General features: G+C 42.8%; 1 protein-coding gene across 1 annotated transcript in view; it reads right to left on the reverse strand.

Moving 5' to 3' along the window:
* The window catches only part of kcnq3 (potassium voltage-gated channel, KQT-like subfamily, member 3), a gene marked incomplete at its 5' end in the record, with an annotated part of 71,215 nt that extends 50,790 nt beyond the window's left edge, over nucleotides 1–20,425 (reverse strand). The window contains 1 exon segment of the mRNA XM_030752594.1: nucleotides 20,391–20,425. Within this exon segment, the coding sequence (XP_030608454.1) occupies nucleotides 20,391–20,425 (35 nt within the window).
* Nucleotides 20,426–20,719: the final 294 nt, after the last annotated feature.

Raw genomic sequence — 20,719 nt, forward strand, 5'->3', positions numbered from 1 at the left:
TTGTTCATTCATTTTAAGAGTTATTAAAACGTTTTGAGATTACTTTATTATCCTGCTGTAACTGATGTGTTGAACTCCACCTTTTATGCAGCTCATTAATTAGCTGGAATCACTCTGTGACCCTGTGGCATCCCTGGAGGCTCAGCACTGCAGAGTCGGGCGGCTTCGGCTCAGCAGCTAAACCGATTCATCACCACTGACTGCCCCAGAGGGGGCAGATAGAGGCTGTTATTGGGTGTATTCCCAAACTGAAGACACTATCTGGATGTTTTTGGGATCAGGGTGAATTATAGAGACATAAAACACAACAGCTCCACACATTGTGGTGGTATCTCAACACATGTGGAGGGAAAGATTGAGTTTATGAGCCAAACTCGGAGCATCTGAGCTGATAACCGATACAACTGGAGGTTATCTCTGATGGGAGTTACGATCAAAGCTGTTTCCTTGAGGATTTCAGTACATGAATCCACATCAGTTAAACTCAGAAGTGGAAAACCAGGAGTTTAAAGAGATCCTGGACAATCCATTTTAGCTTGAACAGAATCCATTCACAAATTCATAAAGTGCTTTCGACTCCTCAGCAGATCCTTTCCAGGTCTTCACTCAACCTAAAGCGACTCCAGGGCAGCAAAAGGTCACTCGAAGTGGAAAAAGGTGTTTGTGCCACTGATATGAGCTTAAGTTACTATGCAGAAGAGACAGGAAAAGGGATGGGAGTGAGTGGAGGTTATTTCTAGCACTCATTATTTTTGCATTTTAACAACTCCAAATAAAGTCTGCAGCAGTCAGTATAATCAGTCAAACCTCCTTAAACCAATTCCTGAGACTGAGAAAGAACAGCAGCCTTTTGATTTAAAGTAGGTTTAGAGTAGGTTTTTACTATAAAAGCCACAGATTGCTACAAGTTATCTGTAACAGTAGACTGGATATAATGTGTAATGTGACTTGTTCAATCCAAAAATTATTTTCGCTCTACTAGTCAACTTTAATGCTGTTGCATTAACTACCAGCTACTTAGGTAACTGACTCTTAACTTACTGAGCAGGCAGCTAATTGAGAACTTGTGTTTGTTATTTACTTGTTAAATCCTAAAGGAAACGTTGTTCACCGAAACCGTTTGGAATCTAATAGTTAACCATTTTGTTGATGTTGGACGGCTGGTCAGATGAAACCACACTCTTGGGGAAATGTGAAAAGCACAACAATTGAATGGTGGATAAAATGATACGCAGATCGTTGTAACCCCACATACATCGACAATTCAAAAAGTCCACACTGTGACCTGGGTAACATTCAAGACTGTTAATAATTAGTTTTGGATTATATGTTATATTCTGAGCTGAGCTATAACATGCTGAACTGCTGGTTTGGTCCTTCAACCCTGACAGCATCAAGCCAGGCTGAGCTCATGGCAGTGGATATTAATCTACAATGTAAGGATGATGTACTAATGCAAAGGCTACAATATGCTGCCGTTATCAGTGACCTTCATCTTATTCGTCCTTTGAATCACCACATGCAGCTCAGGTGCTTTTATACCCCAAAGGGGTCGTTATTATTCTGAACATCTAAAACAAGACGAGAGCCTTTAAACATGGATGACCTCTAAATGTAAGACCCTGGCTGAAAAGTTAACATTGCAGCAGACCAGTTAATCAAATGTATATGTGTAAAAAAAAATAAATTCTCAACAATTTTCTTTTTCTCTTGAAAGAACGCACAAAACCTAATCACACATTATGAAAATGTAAAGTTTGTAAAATGATATTTAAGCTGTTGTTTTTAGAAAATTGATTTTCTTGTTAAGGATTTAAATTTTCCCAAAATCCTTCCAAGGATGAAAGTGATGTCTTCAAATGTCTTATGATGCTGGGTTTGACCTGCTGGGCTCATAATTGGCTGTAATATTCAGAAAAGCTAAAATCAGCTAATTTATCTCAAACTGATTAATCCCTTTGCTAAAATAATCACAAACTGATTATAATTAATCGTAGCTACACAGCATCACTTCAAAAGTATGAGGGGTGAAAATTTGTCTTATTTCCTAACAGCAGATGCCAGTAATCAGATAAATTTCTTCAAAAAGACCTGACAACAGAAAACCATTAATGTCATACAATGTAATAGAGAAACAGAGTATCTTTTACTGGCAGACTGAACAGTTGAGACAGCTGTCCTTTGAGAAAACCTTTTATCTTCTGTGGAGTATTAATTTAATAAGAATGACAATGCTGGTCCTGACTGAGGCTTTACAGACACAGAAAATTAGGCTGAACATCAACCAGCTCCTCTTTGCCTGTAATTTTGTAGCAGCTGTGTTAGAAAATTTGTCTAAATTGACGTCTTACTGAGGCACGGAGTTTTAAATATCCTTAGTTTCATAGTATTTCTGAAGATATTAGAGGTTTATTTATATCAAATCAAATAGCCTGCTAATGAAAACTATAGTTTTTCCCTGAAAGCCAAAATCCTGTTTAACCAGACAGTAATCATCAGAAAAAACTGTTTTCCACCTGATTACATAACATTAGCATACATGCTAGCATGGACAAGTATGTATGTACTTGTCCATGTACTATGTACCTAGCACCTACCTGGCTAAACTTAGCTTGTCAATAACAATAATATCAGAGGCCACATCAGTGTTGGCTTTTTGTTCTTATGTGTAGTTTGTGTTAACATTAGTGAATAGCGGACATTTCCAAGCTAACATTAGCTAGTATTGCTGACTGTTGCAGAGGCACTCAGGAGCAGGCATAAGTGTTCTAAGTTTGGATTTCATGAAAAAATTTTACCTATCCATCACAAAGAATCAGTCCACAGTTTGTTAGATGCAACTGAGAGTCGGGGAAGGCCTCATTTTTTAAGATGTACGTTACGGTCTGTTCAGATATTAGCAACCAAAAGCCCACAGTACATGTTCAATGCTTTTCTTTGGCACAAATATAGCTTTAGCAACATTTGAAAACACTTTTTTTTTTAATTTATCCTTCACTTTTCCTGATAGTTCATCCACGTTACCCTGAAAATAACAAGTGCAGTGTATCTAAGTGCCAATTACAGAATGAGAGTCAAGCAAAAATGTTTAGCTGAGTACACATGAGACGGAGATCATTAATACATCACCTGCAGTCATGAGTCACTGATTTAAACCTGCGTCCTCTGAGAGTTTCACACCAAGAGCTTTTCCAAAATATCTGACCTCAATAGATTAAAATCCAAAGAGCCCAGAAGCATTATTAAAAATAAAAGACAATCCTGGCAGTTAAAAAAAGGAAAACTGCCACAGAAACTGGATCAAGATCCATCAGCTCCGACAAATGTTTATCAGCCATTTTCTTCGGAGTTCAGCAGAAGTTCAGCTTCAACATCTGATGGTTCATCACTACAGCAGAAACATCAAACCCACCAAACACGTGAGCAGCAGAGCAGCATTTTGATGCACTGTAAACTCGCCTCTCATAAACACCACAAAGTCCTGAATCATCAGGATTTGTTTTCTGGGGAGGGAAAATAAAGCATCAGTCAGCCAGCAGAGGCTGCCTTCCTCCCTGCTCAGTCATCAGCTCCTCCGGATTCAATGGCAAACAGTCACACTGGTGACAGCAGGAAATGATCAATTACTGGAAAATCCTCAAGGCTGCAATAAAAGCCCCATGCAGGTGTGTCATGTTTCATTTGTAGCTCGTTCCTGAGGTGGTGTAAGCAGCCATCACAATCTCAGACGGTCAGTAAGCCTTTTAGTCACGTTTTAAAAGCACAACATACCCCCTCAGTGTCACTTTCCAACGGGCATGGTCATACTCCACTCCACTTTTACCCAAAGGACACAAGTTTGAGTCCGGTCTGTGGTGTGGCTACCATTTATTTCATATATGAATTTTTGGAAACCCACAAATATTCACCCATAACAGCTCGTGAACACAGCCTGATGTTCATTTAGTAAATTATGGTTCCCAACAAATCACCTCAGCATGTGTTCCTCAGTTCAGGTTAGTAAACACCCGTTTAAAAAACAGGAATTGGCAGAACACTCATATTGAGGCTCCGTCGGACCAAAGCGTGACTTTACCTTTCATTTTCATACTCTTAAATTTTACCAGCTAAACTGCCTCCGGGTTATCAAAAGACAACAGCTTTGGTTAAAATATGCTACTACTCAGTACTGGGAGCAGTTTTTGTGTGGCTAACTGGTTAGCTTACTTAGTGCTAACACCTTAAATATCTAAGCAACCATTTGTTTTACTGGTGTTCTTTATTCTCTAGAAGCAAAATGTTTATGGGAGCCAGGCGAGGGGCAGCCAATCAGGGAGGAAGTGGGCTTTTAGGGAGGGGTGGGCCTTAAGAGATAGGAGCTTAATGAACTGAGGGGCTGCATACACAGGGAGTACCAGATTATTTAGGCTGGGAATGATGCAGAGTTACTCTAAATCCTGAAGCTGTGAATGAGCTTCAAGCTGCTGCTTCACGACTGAAGCTTCTCAGCAGCAGAGATTCAGACCTGACAAAGGTTTCAGATCCTCTCTGACACGTCCCTCTGAGCATGCTGAATAAAACATTAATAGGGCGGGTATTTATCTGTTTGGTCTCTTCACCTCTGACGTGCTCCTTTCCCTGAGAACGAAGCACTACTGCTTTTGGCGTTTTAGTTTCCATGGTGACTGAAACACAGCGGGCCTTTTCTCTTCACCATGCAGCGATTTCTGGAGCACGGTGCCGCTCACTACACGGGGAGTAAATATGGTAATTAGTGGAGTGGAAGCAGACAGACGTGAGTTTATGAAGGAAACCACAGACCAGAGAGAACAACTAAACTGTCAGCGCCTCTTTAGGCTGTTTATTCGTGGACTGTAATGAAGTCTCCTGTGAAAGTGCAACTGATTCGCGCTCCAGTTCTCTGCCGTCTCGGTCTTTTCATGCGCAGAAGTCTTGGTTTATTCATTCACCGCCATTTCTAAATATGAATGAGCATCTTCTTCCAGAATAACACACCCCAACAAACGCTGCAGGCTGAAGCCCCAGCTGATAAGCACAGATGACAGCTTTCCTCCTCTCAGGGAAAATCTGCTGTCGAGAGTCTGCAGAACAGAATGAGAGTGCGATGAGCTGCAGCGCTGCCTCAACAGGTCAGGAGGGACAGGATTCAATAAAAGTCTTTGGGTCTATTTCTGTGCATCAAACTGAAGCTGAATCATCAGAAGTATCATTCATTCCTTCATCACATTTCTTGATTTAAATCTAATCATGTTGCCACCAAATTTCTTTAACACAGATTTTTATCAAAATTTATATATGAAGAATTTTGCCACAAAAAAAAATAGTTGAATTCATCAACCGAGGCTATTAGGCCTATTAAGCATGATATTAACCAACCTTTACCTGCCAGGCCCCACCCAATCAGTGAACCAACGTAGCAACAGACTCAGAGCAGTTTCAGCTGCTAATGGGGGTCGTTTATCACCCAATTTAAGGGAACACTCGATCATCAAAGGCCAACACAGAGTCCGTTAAACATCAGGGATATCAATCAGTTCAATTAGGAAGAATAAATCACTTTGAATCCATTTCACCTGTTTTGGTGCAAATGAAAGTGACAGCAGGAACAATAAGAAACCTCCAAAAGTCCACAGAACACTGCTCTCTCTCCTCATCTGTTCTCATTTTTCTTTAGCTTTTTTGTTTTAGTGCCAGGCAGCATGAGAAGGTACCTGCAGCCCACTCAGGTTGCACAGTTAGTCCAGCCCTCTCCAGTGCACCTGTTGTCACTTTGATTTGCATCAAAAGCATATGAAATGGATTCAGTAGCAGTGTTAATTTCGTTGACGAAATATTTTCGTCATAGGTTTCGCCAACGACCCTTTCTTCCATGACGAAAACGAGACGATAACTAAATTAAAACCACCTGAAAGGATAAAAACGATGACGAAAATTAATTAACATTTCGTCAATTTACTTCCATAAATATGACACATCTGTATGCAACCCCTTGAAGCATTACCAATAAAAAAAACTCCCAAAATGTAAGATAAACTCAGATTCTTCCTCTGCATCTGTGTGACTCTGCAGCATCTCATCTCAGGACGATTCTAACTTCAACACTTCACCCTGCATCACTGAACAAACACAAAGGAGCTTCTGCTCGTCTCAAGGTCACCGAGTGAGGTCTAAATAAACCTGGAGGAGCATAAAGCTGTGAGCACCGCAGCTCCCAGCTCAGACTGCACACTCATTGCAGAGGGACTGTGGGACTCGTCGTGACAGCGGGAGGCTCTTAAACCTGTCAGAGGCTGACTCACTTTTTTATTTAGACTGTTGTTATTCTGCACATTATTAGCTGCAGGCTGCATTTCAGGGTTTCACTTGTTGCATCATCAACACAGCAGAAATAAAGCAAACAGCCCTCAGATCAGATCTGAAAAATTAGGGCTTCTGGTATTTTTCACTGAAACGGTTGAGATCATATTTAAGAACATTCAATAAACTTTATTAGAACTGAGACAGATGGGGGTGAACGGTTAAAGTTTTAACAGAAGAGCTTTGGTTAACCTTTATTTGTGGACTTCCTGTTACTTTTAAACACTGAGCCCGTCTGCTGAGCTGACTTTTTTGGCCGGTCTGGTGTTTGTTTAACTGGATCTGATATTAGTGATGTGAGCGCGACACAAACCCCAAACATGTCTGAGAGCGAGAGCAGCATAGGCCTCCCATGATGGAAGTGGTTTGGCTACAGGAGGTCACACCTACAGCAAAGCACAATACTTTACAAAATATGTAAGGTATCTGGTCCCGCTGAAGATAGAAACAACAAACCTTGTTTCACCACTTAAGGCAAATGCACTCCATTTTTAGTGTATATAACGCTGCGGCCAGTATTATTACGCTGTAATGCTGCTGCTGCTGCAGGGACCTTGTGGCAGTAGATTCACACATTAAGTTTGGCAGTCTGTCATCAATGACAGCAGCTCCCTGGAAATCTCAGCCCACACTAATAAATGCTGCTGCCTGCCTGCTGCAGTCACCAATAAAACAGCGTTCACCACTTTGTTCCTGTATCATCATAAATATCATTTATCATTACTGCATATTCCCTTAAAATATTATGATTTAATTTGAGGCTAGGTCTCCCACCTCTGTGCAGAAACATTAAAAAACAGGTAACGTTTTGTGTTTTCCTCACTGATGGCTGTGGAGGAGGTCGGGGTTGATGGTTGGGCATGAAGCTGAGAGTCATTCTGCTCCCAGTTACTCACAGTCGGCTAACATATGAGGACTGCCATAGCGCCACAGTCTAAAGCCAAAATCTCCTTTTTGTTCAGCAGTGAATTGTCAGAAAACCAATAAAGCATCATCACAGATATTAAACTGGAGCGGTTTATTGAAACTATGACATCACAGAAAAAATCTTGCTGACCAAAAACAGACTGCTGGCTTTAGATTGTGACACTAACCTAAAACGTGTTTTTCAGCCATGAAAATCTCAGCTGGATTTCTCCTGTATTTGTGAAGCTCTGAGGCCCGTCGCTCAGGCAGTTTTATAGGAGGATGTTAAAGTACAACTTTGCACATTAAAAATCATTCTGTGGGGTCAGGTTGGAACAAGTTTCAGATTTTGTGGATTTGATATGGAATGACTCAGGGGTAGATCTCAGGATATGCTGACACGGATAGTGATGTAGCTTTCCAGGTAAAGGTTAGAGACGAAAGAAGTTCTGCTTTTCCTTTCTTATTAAACTATGAAGCCTTTCAGAGCATTTACCAGAAAAACAAAATTCAACAAGAACCTGCAGGAATAAAACCTGTGAGTCCTTTTTTCTAATTATATGCAGCTCCTGACGGCTTACTGCTTTAAAAGTAAATGAGTTCACGGCGATGTGGGAGGTGGAGCGAGTTGGAACAGGAAAGTCTGGACAAGTCGTTCTTTAAAGTGAACGATCAAAAAGGTTCGATCCGGCAAAACGTCCTGGAGCGAAATGATGAGAAGCTGCTCATCCTGAGTCACTCCGGGATGTAAGAGTAAAGGAGAGGCAGACCACGTAGATCGAGAAGGCAGCGTTTCACGGAGGAGCCTGGATCTTTGTGTGCTCTGCATCTTAACGACGCCACGCTTAGGGCTCAGCGGTGGCGGGAGGAACTGAAGGCAGGACACGGGCGCCGGAAAGGAACGAGGAGGTCTGATGCAGAACTTCCCCCACGGCTTTCCGACCGACTGCTGTGTGCTCGCTTTGCTTTGATTGGGTTCACAAGCGAGATGCACAAACAAACAGAAAACCATGCAGAGGATGAAGAATAAAAGGAACAGATTAAACCTGAGGGACAGCAGAAAAGCGTTGAAGGAGCGGTGATGGGGCGTGCTGGATGGGTCAGCCTAGTTTAGACTAAGTGGAAGTCTGGTTCATGTTGAACAGCTGCAAGGAGGACAAATTTGATACAGCTAATCGGAGGTTTAAGAGACAGCAGGGCCTCCTCGGGAGATCACACTTTGGAAAAGATTTGGAGTGCATCCACCCTCACAAGAATCACACCTCAGTTGGCGGTTAAACCCTTTTACTCCCGTTTTTCCTACTTTGGCAGAAATTCCCATAACTTTTTTAGGATTTTTAGAATTTTTTTGATGGAAACTTTTTTTTTTACTTACTTAATTCACTTCACCATTTAGCTGACCAGATTGTCCCCAATAAGAAATAATAAATTACTGCATACTCGGTTTGGAGACGGTTTGATCAGATGTCACACCGGCACTTGTTTCTTCATGCATCAAACACAGGAAAGGTGTTCCCGAAGTCCAGCAGTGGAGGTCTGCACAGCAGCTCCTGAACTCACAGGGACTGAATCTAATGATGCATTCAAGGTCTCCGAATTTCAACAAACCAACACCATCTCTAAACACACTTCCTGTTGGGTCAGAACAAGTAAGTGTGTTTATTGCAGCGCGGCTGCTTACAGCTGCAACGCTCAGCTCACTGAAGCAACTTATGGTAATGAAGCCGCTGTTCTCAGAGTCAAATCTAAACACACAGACATGACACACGTATTTTAGATTCAGCATGACTTGCACTCTCTGAGGACGTCACAAACATCCAGAAGTCAGCTTAGAGAAATCTCACTCTGCAGAACATGCTCCAGAGCTGCCTGTTTGGGGGTTTTGTGAGAGTAATCCGGTAACAGGAGTAGAAAGGGTTGTACACAAATGCAGGTGAAGCTGAATTTCACCGAACAGTCCACACAGACTCTGAGACTCCTGATAACAGACGACAGGGAAGCTGGCTCAGTGTCACAGTATGATTTGTAAAGTTCAAAACAGGGACTGTGCCAACATTAAACTTTCCCAACAAGTTACCAACCTGGGATTGTGAAGGCTGCATGTTTTATGGCCTGCAGCCTTTGTTAATGGACTCTAAAGCCTGCTGACACGTCCCATTAGCCCATGGCACTTAACGGCCACTGAGGCTGCTTCCTAAAGTGAGTCAGAACCAACAGACTCTCATGTTAAAACGTCCTACTTACAGCGAAAGTGTTTACAGCCTGCTGCAAAGAACGGTTTTGGTCTCTGCTGGATAGTTTGACCCTTCGTAACATCTGTAAAGCCTTAAAGTGGAGGTGTGTTCACGTGGACTGACAGCTTGCTGCTTGGTAAGGGGGAGTCACTGAACGGGCCCTGCCCATGTTTGTGCTGTTGGAGCATCTTAATACAACTGTCCAAATACGGGACCTCCCTGACTGCAAAAAAACTAACACACTGGAGTCAAAATGTTGGGGCTTTAAAATGCCACAAACATGACATCATCGTGTTTGTGTCCATCACAGACTGCGTGACATATATATTTGGAATCATGACCAGCTAAACAGTAAATATGTGGAGGCATGTGAGGCCAAACTGAGTGTTCTTGTCCCATCACCAGCCTCATTGTCCAAGATTATTTTTGGGCATTTTCAGCACGTATTGTCAGCAGAATAGAAAACATGGGTAAATAAACCCATAATAGTGACATGCTGCAAATGGTCTGGAAATTGAAACCTGCCCCCTTAACACTTGGCTTTCAGGTCATCTCGGAGTCGCGCTCTGCAGAGAGTCCCAATCCTCAAAATTGCTGCAGTGAACCAGGAGCTCAGCTCCTCACGATATTCCCACAGTGCACCATTTCAGCTGCTGCCTGGGAAATCAGCGAAATGCATCAGGTGTGCTGTTAATGATAATTATTATTTTTACTGTAATCAGTGCTGAAACCGGCTCGTATCTTTTAAAAGATGCAGCTGTGTTCACCCTTCTCTCACACATCTGTGGCTTCAAACAGAAAATATCATCATTGTCCTTCATCATCATCCTGATACCTCATTTCTCCATGACTATCAACATTATATTAAAAAGTTTATTTACATGGCAGCATTTCATCGGAAAGCAGCTGAAGAGAAGCTAATTTTAACGTCTGTTTGCTTCATTTTCACTTACAGATTCATATAAAAACTCTACACTGTGCCCAGTTTTCTTCCATAAAGTTGTAGTTTTTTATTTTAGTGGCATATGTTTAAAAATCTTGTGTTCTGGAGATCACTGTGAGCTGGAAAGTAAAGCCGTTTCATCACTCCCCTGCAACCTTTCATCCTTTTTCTAGAATCTCACAGAAAAAAGTTTCATCAGCTCGTGTGTGACACAGCTGCTTTCATCACCTATTTAAAGAAAAACATTTCAGGGCGCCATCGGATAAAATTATTCACTATCTGGGACATTTTTCTGCTGTGTGAAACACTCGAGGGAACAGATGACGTGATGCCATCGGCAGCTTAACATTTGCTCTCTTTCCTCCGTCGAGTCGATTGTTTTGGCGCTTCCACGGCCGTCGATACGGTATGCTAATCCGCTCCCACCGTCTGACCTGACAGGAAGGACGAGGCCAGGCTGAGAAGGTGTGAGCCGCAATAAGCGTGGCAGCACTGAGATGGAGCTCAGGTGGAGAGAAGTGGACGGGCCTCAGTCTATTAACTGGATGATGGGTGTTCCCCTCTGGGTGACAAGAACATGAAAGTAGATTATTTCCTGTGATCAATGCTGTACATCTACACATGCATGACACGAAAATGGGACAAGCCGATAAAGGGCAAAGGTCATGCAAATTGCAATGGCTTGCTTAAAGGGGGTGGTGTAACATTCCATTAAAAATACCGCTTTAAACAGATGAAGTTTCTTCATAACTGCTGTTACATGTTATGATTGGAAACATCTCACCTTTCAGCAAGGCAAAATAAGCAGCACTGAATGAAGGTTGCTGACTACCAGCTGGTGGGCGGAGAAAGCGCCCTACTGATCTGCCGCGGCGTTGTGGGTGGGGCCTGAGGGGCCCATCCTGATGGCCTGTGAGCTCCTTTTCCTTAGGTTGAGTTTCAGTATCAAAATAAATATTTAAATAAAGGACTAAATATGTTTTCCTTTCTAAAAAGAAAAGGGAGCATTTATTAGTTATCACCACTGAATACTGAACCAATCACATGAGTCCATTTCCCCCCAACCTGTTAAATCTGAGCAGCACATCACAGGTCAGAGGTTGTTCAGCAGAGGATAAAGAAACTTATTTAAAGGTACAGTCAGTCATTTTTTTGAGGCAGGTAGTTCAACATAACACCTTGACAAATTAAGTTTGAAAAAAGAAAAAATCTTTTAAAAAATGTGTTTTATTGTTAGGATTATGCACTAGAACTGGGAGGAGAAAACAGAATTCACTTGAATGGAATCTACTGACATCTAGTGGAGAGATTTCCACAGTGTACCTTTAACTTTTTGTTTTGCATTGCATACTGTTTGTTGGTGGCACATCATGTGAAATGGGCAATGATGCTTGACTCAGTCTGAAGCTTTGGGTTTGCTGTTTGACATTTACACACTCAAATTGGGAAAAAAAATAATTTGTCATGAGAGCTGTTACAAACAGGTCACCTGTGATTAATGGATGTGTTTATGGTTAGAGTGAGGATGAACTCACTTCATTTTCTATTGAAAGCACAAAAACCTACAGAACAACAAACCAGACGGGAGTTGGAGCTGAACATTTCTCCTGTTGTTATTTTTCTCCTTGAAAATAGAGCCGGTTTCTATTAAGATAATTTAGTGGAAGTAAGTGCAGCAGTCTCTCCCTCTCTTGTCTCATCTGTAAGACATTTATGTATTTGTTACACTTGGATCCTGGTGTTAAATGGAATAGACGGCCTATACTGGTCTTCACAGTCCACAGCAAAAATAACAATGATATGTTGGGTATTGTTTTTCTTCATTTATACAGTGGCTTGCAAAAGTATTTCATACCCCTTGAACTTTTCTCATATTTTGTTCACATTACAACCACAAACAAATATATTTCACTGGAATTTAATGTGAAAGACCAACACAAAGTGGTATGTAGTTGTGAAGTGGAAAGAAATTATACATGATTTGAAAACATTTTTTACAAATAAAACACTGAAAAGTGCAGTGTGCAAAAGTATTCAGCCCCCTTTTGTGCAACCAGTTGCAGTCAGAAGTTGCCCTGTATGACTGCTAATGACTACAAAGAGTCCACCTGTGTGTAATCTAATCTCAGTACAAATACAGCTGCTCCGTGACGGCCCTCAGAGGTTGGTTAAGAGAATATTGGGGAGTAAACAGCATCATGAAGTCAAAGAACACAGCAGACAGGTCAGGAAGAAGGTTGTGGAGACGTTTAAAGCAGGCTTAGGCTATAAAAGATTTCTCAAGCTTTTGAACATCTCACTGGAGCCTGTTCAATCCATTATCCGGAAATGGAAAGAGTACAGCACAACTGTAAACCATACCAAGACAAGGCCGTCCACCTAAATTTACAGGCCCAACAAGGAGAGCACCGATCAGAGATGCAGCCAAGAGGCCCCATGGTGACTCTGGACCAAATGCAGAGATCCAAGCTCAGGTGGGGGAATCTGTCCACAGGACAACTATTAGTGGTGCACTGCACAAATGTGGTCTTTATGGAAGAGTGGCAAGAAGAAAGTCATTGTTAAAAGAAAACCATAAAAAGTCCCGTTTGCAGTTTGCCAGAGAAGCCATGTTGGAGGCACAGCAAACATGTGGAACAAGGTGCTTTGGTCAGAGGAGACCAAAATGGAACTTTTTGGCCAAAATGCAAAACGCTATGTGTGGCAGAGAATTAACACTGCACATCACTCTGAACACACCATCCCCACTGTCAAATATGGTGGTGGCAGCATCATGCTCTGGGGCTGCTTCTCTTCAGCAGGGACAGGGAAGTTTGGTCAGAGTTGACGGGAAGAATGGATGGAGCTAGGGCTGCACGATATATCGAAAAAATATCATCATCGCGATATTGGCACGTGCGATAGGCATATCTAAAAAATGCGCGATAATTTCTAATTATTTAATGTATAAATCACGTCTTTCTTTATGTCCGCACTTTGGACCAATCCCGCGCGACCTTAAATGTGAAGGTGCCGCGTCGCTATTGGCCAGAGCAAGCACATGCTCTCAGCGGCGCAGGGAGCACGTACACACACAGAAGGAAAACAAGCATGGCGGGAATTGAAGAGACGAGTCGAGACGAAAACAGAGAGCAACTTTTCCTAAAGACACCGCACCTCCGGAATTTCGGAACAAATACGGTTTTTCCACACATGAACGAAGTCACAGACACAAGTTCTTTGCAAGTCAGCCGAAAAATCGTGGCCATGTCAAGAGGAAACACGACAAACCCTCCTTCAATACAACCACAAGGAACTTTACAACGTATATTTAACATCTAAAAACCCACAGCCTTACTCCGGTAAAGTCAAGCAAACGAAAGGCAAGTTCACAAACTAACATAAATGATAGTTTCGCTTCTGCCGCTCCTTATGAGAAGGCAGAGCTCAGTGAAGTGGATTTTTATGCTAGCACTACTGACTTGTGTCCAGTCGAACCACTGAGCCATACATGAGTTTTTTACCGTGCACTTTTTGACATGCAAATTTGAGCTCATACACGCCTCTGCTATAAGTGCATACTTCCCCGAGACCACACTGGTGAAAACATTGCTGCTGCCCGGGGGATGTTTTGAACAACGGAACTTGGTAAAAAGAAAAAATATTGTGACAATATCGTTATCGCAATACTAGACCTCCATATCGCATATCGCACTAATTTCCAATATCGTGCAGCCCTAGATGGAGCCCAAATACAATCTTGGAAGAAAACTGTTGGGAGTCTGCAAAAGACTTGAGACTGGGGCGGAGAGTTGTTCACCTTCCAGCAGGACAACGACCCTAAACATAAAGCAGGGCTACAATGGAACGGTTTAAAACAAACATATTCATGTGTTAGAACGGCCCAGTCAAAGTCCAGACCTAAACCCAGTCCAGAATTTGTGGCAAGATCTGAAAACTGCTGTTCACAAACGTCTCCATCTAATCTGACTGAGCTTGATCTGTTTTGCAGAGAAGAATGGGCAAAAATTTCAGTCAAGATGTTCAAAGCTGGTGGAGACAAACCCTAAAAGACTTGCAGCTGTAACTGCAGCAAAAGGTGGTTCCACAAAGTATTGACTCAGGGGGGCTCAATACTTTTGCACACAGCACTTTTCAGTTTTTTATTTGTAAAAAATGTTTTGAATCATTATAATTTTTGTTCCACTTCACAATTGTAACCACTTTGTGTTGGTCTTTCACATTAAAATCCAGTTTAATATATTTATGTTTGTGGTTGTAATGTGACAAATATGGAAAAGTTCAAGGGGTATGAATACTTTTGCAAGCCAACTACATGCAATAGTATTCAAAACATTCATTCTGTAATTACAAGGCCCAGCCCAAATTACTCTGGCCCATGGAGGTGCTAATTCTCGTCCCAGCTGCGTTGCACTCAATGAAGCCAACAGAACCACATCGTCCTCAAAAAGCAGAGACGAGATCCTGAGTCTGTGCCCAACACCCTCCGCCTCTTAGCTGCATCTTGAAAGTTATGATCAGAATTGCTGACGAACGACAGCCCCAGTTCAGTCCAACGCCCACCAGAAACACGTCTGATTTATTGCCAGCAATGGTTACAGTTACAGCAGCCGCTAATCATGTTTTGAAGTCTGCAGAACAGATGATTGTTTTTATACAGCTTCAATTTATGATGAAAATAAGGGAAACAGACACTGAATCATACAGAGTAATGTCACAGATCAGACTGCCTCGCAGGATGCTGGTGTACAGTTTGTCATTACAGACGCTGACGCGGCGTCTCAGGCAGGTGGACACCTGCGTGGGTTTGGACCTCAGGAGAAACGGCGGTCCGGTCTGAGCTGCACAGAAATAGCAGCTGCAAAGGATTGTGGGGCGTTTGTTTTCAGCCTGAATGCATGCTGTTTAGAAGCATTCAGGAGGGGTGGAGGATCAGTGACGGGCGCAGCACCTGAAATAACTTAAAACTTTTATATAAATTGTGTAAACTGTTTGTTTCTTTATTCTTCAGTGAAGCAAACTCATCTGGCTGGTTTGGAAAACAGACAAATCCCACAGCAGCCTGTCGGCATCCTCATCTCAGCTTTCTGCTCTAACTTGACATTTAAAAACTGAATGCACCAACCAAACGTGCCTAATAACAACCAACCAGAGCCAAAAAATAAAAAATTTAGATCTTTCTTGTTGATGTTGATATTTTCTCTCTAACAGCTGAAACATGAGCTAAAACTAAAAATTACTTTGGGTGTATTTCAGGCCTAAAGATGAGCTGGAGGGGACTACTCCTCACTTATTCTGTACAGAAAGGTAAATCATAGCAACCATTGCAGGGTCTCGACACATCCTGTTTCCCGGCATCACTGCGCGCTGCTCTTTGAGCCTCCGGCATTTTCCTTTTCCCATCAGCTCCAACCAGCTTCACTTCAGTCGATCCCAGGAAATGTTATGAACTCAGTCTGCTTTACCTCCTTACCTCTGAAGCAACAGAAGGTTCTGATTTGCCATCAAAGCCTCTTCATCTGAGAAATATTACTGATTACTCTTAGATGGACATGAGACACTTAAAGTGTCTGAAAATATAATATCAAATAAATACTCCCATAAAAATCTACCAAACAGGCTTCTTCTCATCTGAGTTCTGAACAACTGTCAGATAAAAATATGACAGCAAACACGATGAATAACCATCAGCTGCCCGTCTTTGTTGGCCGGTTAAAAAAGGCTCCAAAATGAAAGTTATGCTGACATAACCTCAGTGTTTTTCTAGCAGGGGGACAGTTGTGCACAGGAATTGTTTTATATCGATCAAGAGAAGAATGTAAAGGTTACGGGAAAAAAAAACCCCTAAGGCAACTCAAACTCAAACACTGGCTTTGAAGCCCATTTTTATCCACCTGAGCTAAATGATCCACGTCAATCACTGTGACTCTGGAGATATGTGGATAACAACTGACTGAGGTGTCCCTGAATGCACCACTGACTGAGGAAGTAACACTGTTGTTTCAACCACATTTGCACCATCTGAATGTAGCCGACGTTTGTGCAGTCCTCCTGAATGTTAGCTGAGGCTCCTTCATCTGTGATTCCAGCCTAATACTAACATTAGGGAATTTCCCTCAACCAACCGAGCCAATGAGAATCACCTTCTCCCCTTAAATTAGTAATGCAGACCACGCCCATTATTAAACATGGGCTTTTTGTGTGTCACACCTGCAATGTGCTGTGACAGCATCATGCACAGCTGTGACTATACTGTACTTAAAATCCTCCACGTGGTGGTTCCCATAATAGGAGGATCCCCATGACCACATTTCCCACAATGACAGACACGGACAAGGTGAGGAAAAAAACAGCTAAGCTACTGTGACTGGTAACTATTAGCTGCTTATACACAGTTAAATACAACTATAGCCAGCATGATGTAACAAGTGCTTAGCGAAATCTAATTTTGGTCTTCTCAGCGCTTTGAAACCAGATGTCCTGAGCAAGAGGTGGACCGAGAAACCAAGGATACGTTACAGTACGGCTGCCCTGAAGCCTACCCTGGAGACTGAGGACAATGAGCAACATGTTGTGTTTGCATCTTTCTGGCAACCTGGGAAGTTGCTCACTGCTGGTTGTTAGAAAGGCAGCCTATTTTAAGGCACTTCCACTTTTCAAACCTGGAAGCTCCATCCATCATTTATATGGAATCTACGGATACTCCATATGGGAATTAATGTGGGATGGAGGCATAAACTGCTGAAGGAACTTCACCTGCAATCCTGTGACACATGAAAATCCCCTCTTTGAGCTTGACAATCATGCACACACCTGTAAAATACATGATCACACAGAATACTATCAAAAGGTACTCAAAAAGACCCTTATACTAGCTCCTACTGCAGTAAGTAGTAGTAAGTCTCAGGAGACCCAACAATATCTAATGGTACTGTGATACACGGAAATCTTCTACTACAGTTTACTAAGACCACAAATGTAGAGAAACCCATGCGCCATAAAAAACACCAATAACGACGTTTAACCTCCACAAATATTCAAAAACTAGAAGATGTTCAAACGAATGCTCACATTTGTTTTGGCAGACAATTTATTGTTAAAAGGTTTTTCCAATCAGACACAGATGAAAATCCTATAAAAGGAGGGGACGTTAACCAAACCCCAACCCTAAACCTAACCCTTCGCGCCCCGGTGAATGTGAGAAGTGTATTCTCCAGTGAACGGCTAAAAAATAATCCACCATAAATGTTTATTAGACCAAAAATTTCACACCCAACAAAGGAAAATACAGAGAATTGCTTCTTATTGATTTAGTCTCCATGATGTCAGGCAGTCTCAGAAAGGAGGCACAGCTTGAAAGGAAAGAACATGTATGAAGGTCAGCTCGGGGCAGCAGTTCACCCTCAGCTGTGACCTTCCAGTGAGATAACAACCCAACTGTATTAAGTCCCCCTGAAAGGTCATACAAAAGGTCATAAAAGCATTTATCCTTGAAGGTTAAGGGTGCATTGAATGGCCAGATCAATGTGTTTACTTCATTCATAGCCTCATTATTTTCATCTTTGTCCCATCCTCCTCCTCCACCCCTTCAGTGCACTCTTTATTCCACAGCTCTTGCATCTTTTTTGAAGCACCCTCAGACCCAGCTCTCCTCCGTTGGGCGGACTCCAAACCTCCTCACGACAGTCCCGACCCCCTGAAACCTTCGACTTTTCCCTCCCCTGCAGAGTCCAAACCTGCCTGCCTGGACGTTCTGTTTTTCAGGCCTCCATCGAGTCACTTTATTGCATTTTTACACTGCTGTTCATCTGCTTCATTTTCATTCGACCTTCCACGTACATCAAAATGAGTTCTGCTTCACTTCCACAGGGCATAAAGTCATCCACTGCAAAACAAGGAACTCTTATGAACTGACTAAAAAAATAAAAGCCTGACTTGTCGGTATTCAGAGGATGATCCGACCTCACTGCCGTCATTAAATGCTCATCAAAATCCAAACCTGGAGCCATTTTTTACTAACATGAGCCACATTTGTGAAGCTGGCATCAGCATCACGAAGATCCTGGACAGACACTTTCTCTGCCCTCTCAGTGATGTAATTAACCAAGGTCGCTCTGCCACCAACTAATTACTCAACTTGGCTCCAGCTGCAGTGCAGAGATGAACTGGACGGTTTTTCTCAGGAAAAGAATATGACTTGAACTCCTGCCACCGTCCTCTGGGGTTACCGAGGGAAAGTTTCACAGTTCTCACAGTGACATCAAGAGTTCATTTAGAGGCAACACAAGGCCGATCGGTAAATAGGAGATTTACAGATGGCCACCCTATAGCTGTGTTTACACTCAAAGTAGCTCCAGGAATTTATTTCTTTCCAAGACCTAAAGAAGTTGATAGGCAAATTACTGTGTACAACCAAATTTCTCTACTATGAAAGTAGGTGGCTATAACATAGAAGATGAGTACCGTATTTTCCGGAGTATAAGTCGCACCTTTTTTTTCATAGTTTGGCTGGGGGTGCGACCTATACTCCGGAGCGACGTTATATGTGACATTTATAACACCTGAACCAAAATACTCCAGCCACTTGACATCTCCGTGAACTGCAGCTTTAAGGCAGTCTTGCGTAACCTGTGGGCGCAGTGGATGGTGGATGGAGGAGCACAGCTTAACGGCAACTGGGGAGAATGCGCCACCCAACTTCCTGGAAGTCATTGGATGGATCAAGAAAACATGGGCTTCAGTGACAAACCATCCTGTTGGGATTCAGAAAGGCTGGAATAATTGGAACTGCAGCTGACGACGAGTCTGACTAACGCGACACAGAAGAGGAAGCGGCGCTTCGTCTACGGAGTGTACGGAGTTGTTTAGAAGTGACACCGAGGATGAAGAATTCAATGGATTGATGGTTTGGTTAACTTGTTAGTATGTTCTTTATGCTATGGTTATCTGAATAACTTAATGTTACGTTAACATACTGTAGCGATTCTCTTAGTTAGAGAGCGTGTTGATGTTGTGGGATTTCGGACTGTTCGGGAGGTTCGTGAAGGCAGCATGGAGAGAGAGAGAAAAAGACCGAGAGCTTGCCTGTGTGTGTGTTGCTGTTCCGCTGTTGTAGTTGTGGTTGGCGTGGCTGTGGCCTACAGCAGCCGTTTTTCTGTTAATAAAGACGACCTTGTTGTGAATATCGCCGACTTTGAAGTGTGTTTACAACGTTACAATACCGAACACGAGTTCGTTGTGCGTCATGTAGCTGAATGTGCTATGTTAGCATAACGTAGGCGTAACCGTGTTCGTCCTGTTCTTTAATCCATTATTATTTTAAATTGCCGTTCAAGATGGAATTTGTGCTCTGAGTCTCGGATTCTATCAAACCCCCCCCCCCCCCCCACACAACAACCCACACCCCCCCCAACCCCCACCCCCCCCCCCCCCCCCCCCCCCCCCCCCCCACCCCCCCCCCCCCCCCCCCCCCCCCCCCCCCCCCCCCCCCCCCCCCCCAAAAAAAAAGTGCGACTTATAGTCCAGTGCGACCTATATATGTTTTTTCTTCTTTATTATGCATTTTTTGGCTGGTGCGACCTATACTCCGGAGCGACGTATAGTCCGAAAAATACGGTATTTGACCAACTGCATGTTTAGCCTTGCAAGTGTCACCCCTATAGAGTAGGGACTTTTTGGGAAGTAAAACTGATTCTGAGTCCCTACGAGTTCCTGCAGCACCAGGTCTTTGTGATGGAGATAATGTTGTGTGGCTCTAGGCTGGACATTGCTCGATGTCCTCTGAACCACATGCTTCATGTACATCTACAATATATCTACGTTTATTATCCCAGCTGCCTTGTACTCATGTGCTTACTATGTTTTTCTATATGCACACACTATCCTATCCTGATATCGCCAAGAGTGGTCGGTTCACTCACTGAGAGCAAACAATAATCAAGAACGGCTACCTTTTTCCAAATATGGCGGCGCAGAGTATCACCAGTCACAGGCGGTCCTTCCAAGAGCAGGAATGGAGTATAAGGGCGTGCACCCGTCAAGTGGTCGTTTTCCAGCGGTGTGCCAGAGGAACCCTGAGCTTTCCTGGAGGCTCAGAGAACTATCTGGGTGTTTCCTCTTCGTCCCTGCGCTTCAGTTGTCAGCCGAAGCCTTTGCGTTGAGCTGTGTTAGCTAACCGCAGCTTTCAGTCAATTAGCAATGCTAATTAGTACCGCTGGCTAGCCAGCAAACTACGACAATTAAATCTAACCACTCTCAGGAAGAAATACGCACCTTGTGA

This window comes from Archocentrus centrarchus, chromosome 17 (genome assembly GCF_007364275.1).
Source record: "Archocentrus centrarchus isolate MPI-CPG fArcCen1 chromosome 17, fArcCen1, whole genome shotgun sequence".
NCBI lineage: Eukaryota > Metazoa > Chordata > Actinopteri > Cichliformes > Cichlidae > Archocentrus > Archocentrus centrarchus.